Genomic DNA, 757 nt, shown 5'->3' with positions numbered 1-757 from the left:
GGAGGAGGGACCTCTGAGGAGCTATGAGCAAGGATACACCATGAAGGAGGTGGGACCTGTGAGGAGCTATGAGCGAGGATACAAGAGAGCAGCCTTCCCGGAAGCCGTGCAGCTGAAAGCCGACGCTAACTCCACCCACACAGCTGAAGAAGTTATGTGATGCTTCAAATGAAGGTATGTCTCCTCCGTCTCTCCTGTGTTTCCTTTGTGGGACCAACAAATTCAGGAGGAAAGTGGATGAAAACAGAGATGCACTTTAAGGGAACTAAGATTCAGCAATTGTGTGGACAACAAAGTGTCGTTTCAGACTTTGCTTTTGTGTAAAACTCCTATCACAAACTCAACAACTAAATGCTTTCTCCCCCGTGTGGACAGCTAAGTGTTTTGTCAGATGTTGCTTTAGTGTAAAACTCCTATCACAAACTGGGCAACTAAATGTTTTTTCCCCTGCGTGGATTCTCAGGTGTCTAACCAAATTGCTACTGAAAGAATAATTTGCTGTGCAAACTGAGCAGGTGTAACCTTTTTCTTTTGAATGAAGTATCATGTGCTTCATTAAGGTCTTCTTTTGAAGGTATCCTTTACCACAAACTGAGGAACTAAATGGTTTCCCTCCTCTTTGGACTCCAGAGGGTTTCTGCAGATGTTTCCTGCGGCCAAAGCTTCCTTTACATTCAGAGGAGCTAACTGATGATTTTCCAGTGTTACATCCAACATCACTTATAGGTTCTTCATTGTTTGGCAGAGGGTTTAAACC

The 757-nt window shown here is 44.0% G+C and overlaps 1 protein-coding gene across 2 annotated transcripts in view; it reads right to left on the bottom strand.

Moving 5' to 3' along the window:
* Nucleotides 1-62: 62 nt before the first annotated feature.
* Nucleotides 63-757, bottom strand: part of LOC116686516 (zinc finger protein 37 homolog) — a 21,152-nt gene continuing 20,457 nt past the window's right edge. Inside the window, exon 4 of one of the 2 annotated variants that reach the window (XM_032511536.1) lies at nt 63-757. This exon is cut by the window's right edge and continues 209 nt beyond it. In XM_032511536.1, the coding sequence (XP_032367427.1) occupies nt 341-757 (417 nt within the window). In that variant the 3' untranslated portion in view covers nt 63-340. The other variant, XM_032511535.1, reaches the window with a different exon arrangement.

This window comes from Etheostoma spectabile, unplaced genomic scaffold (assembly GCF_008692095.1).
Source record: "Etheostoma spectabile isolate EspeVRDwgs_2016 unplaced genomic scaffold, UIUC_Espe_1.0 scaffold383, whole genome shotgun sequence".
Taxonomy (NCBI): Eukaryota; Metazoa; Chordata; class Actinopteri; order Perciformes; family Percidae; genus Etheostoma; species Etheostoma spectabile.
The sequence above is the reverse complement of the archived record's forward strand: the minus strand, read 5'-3'. Positions and strand labels throughout refer to the sequence as shown.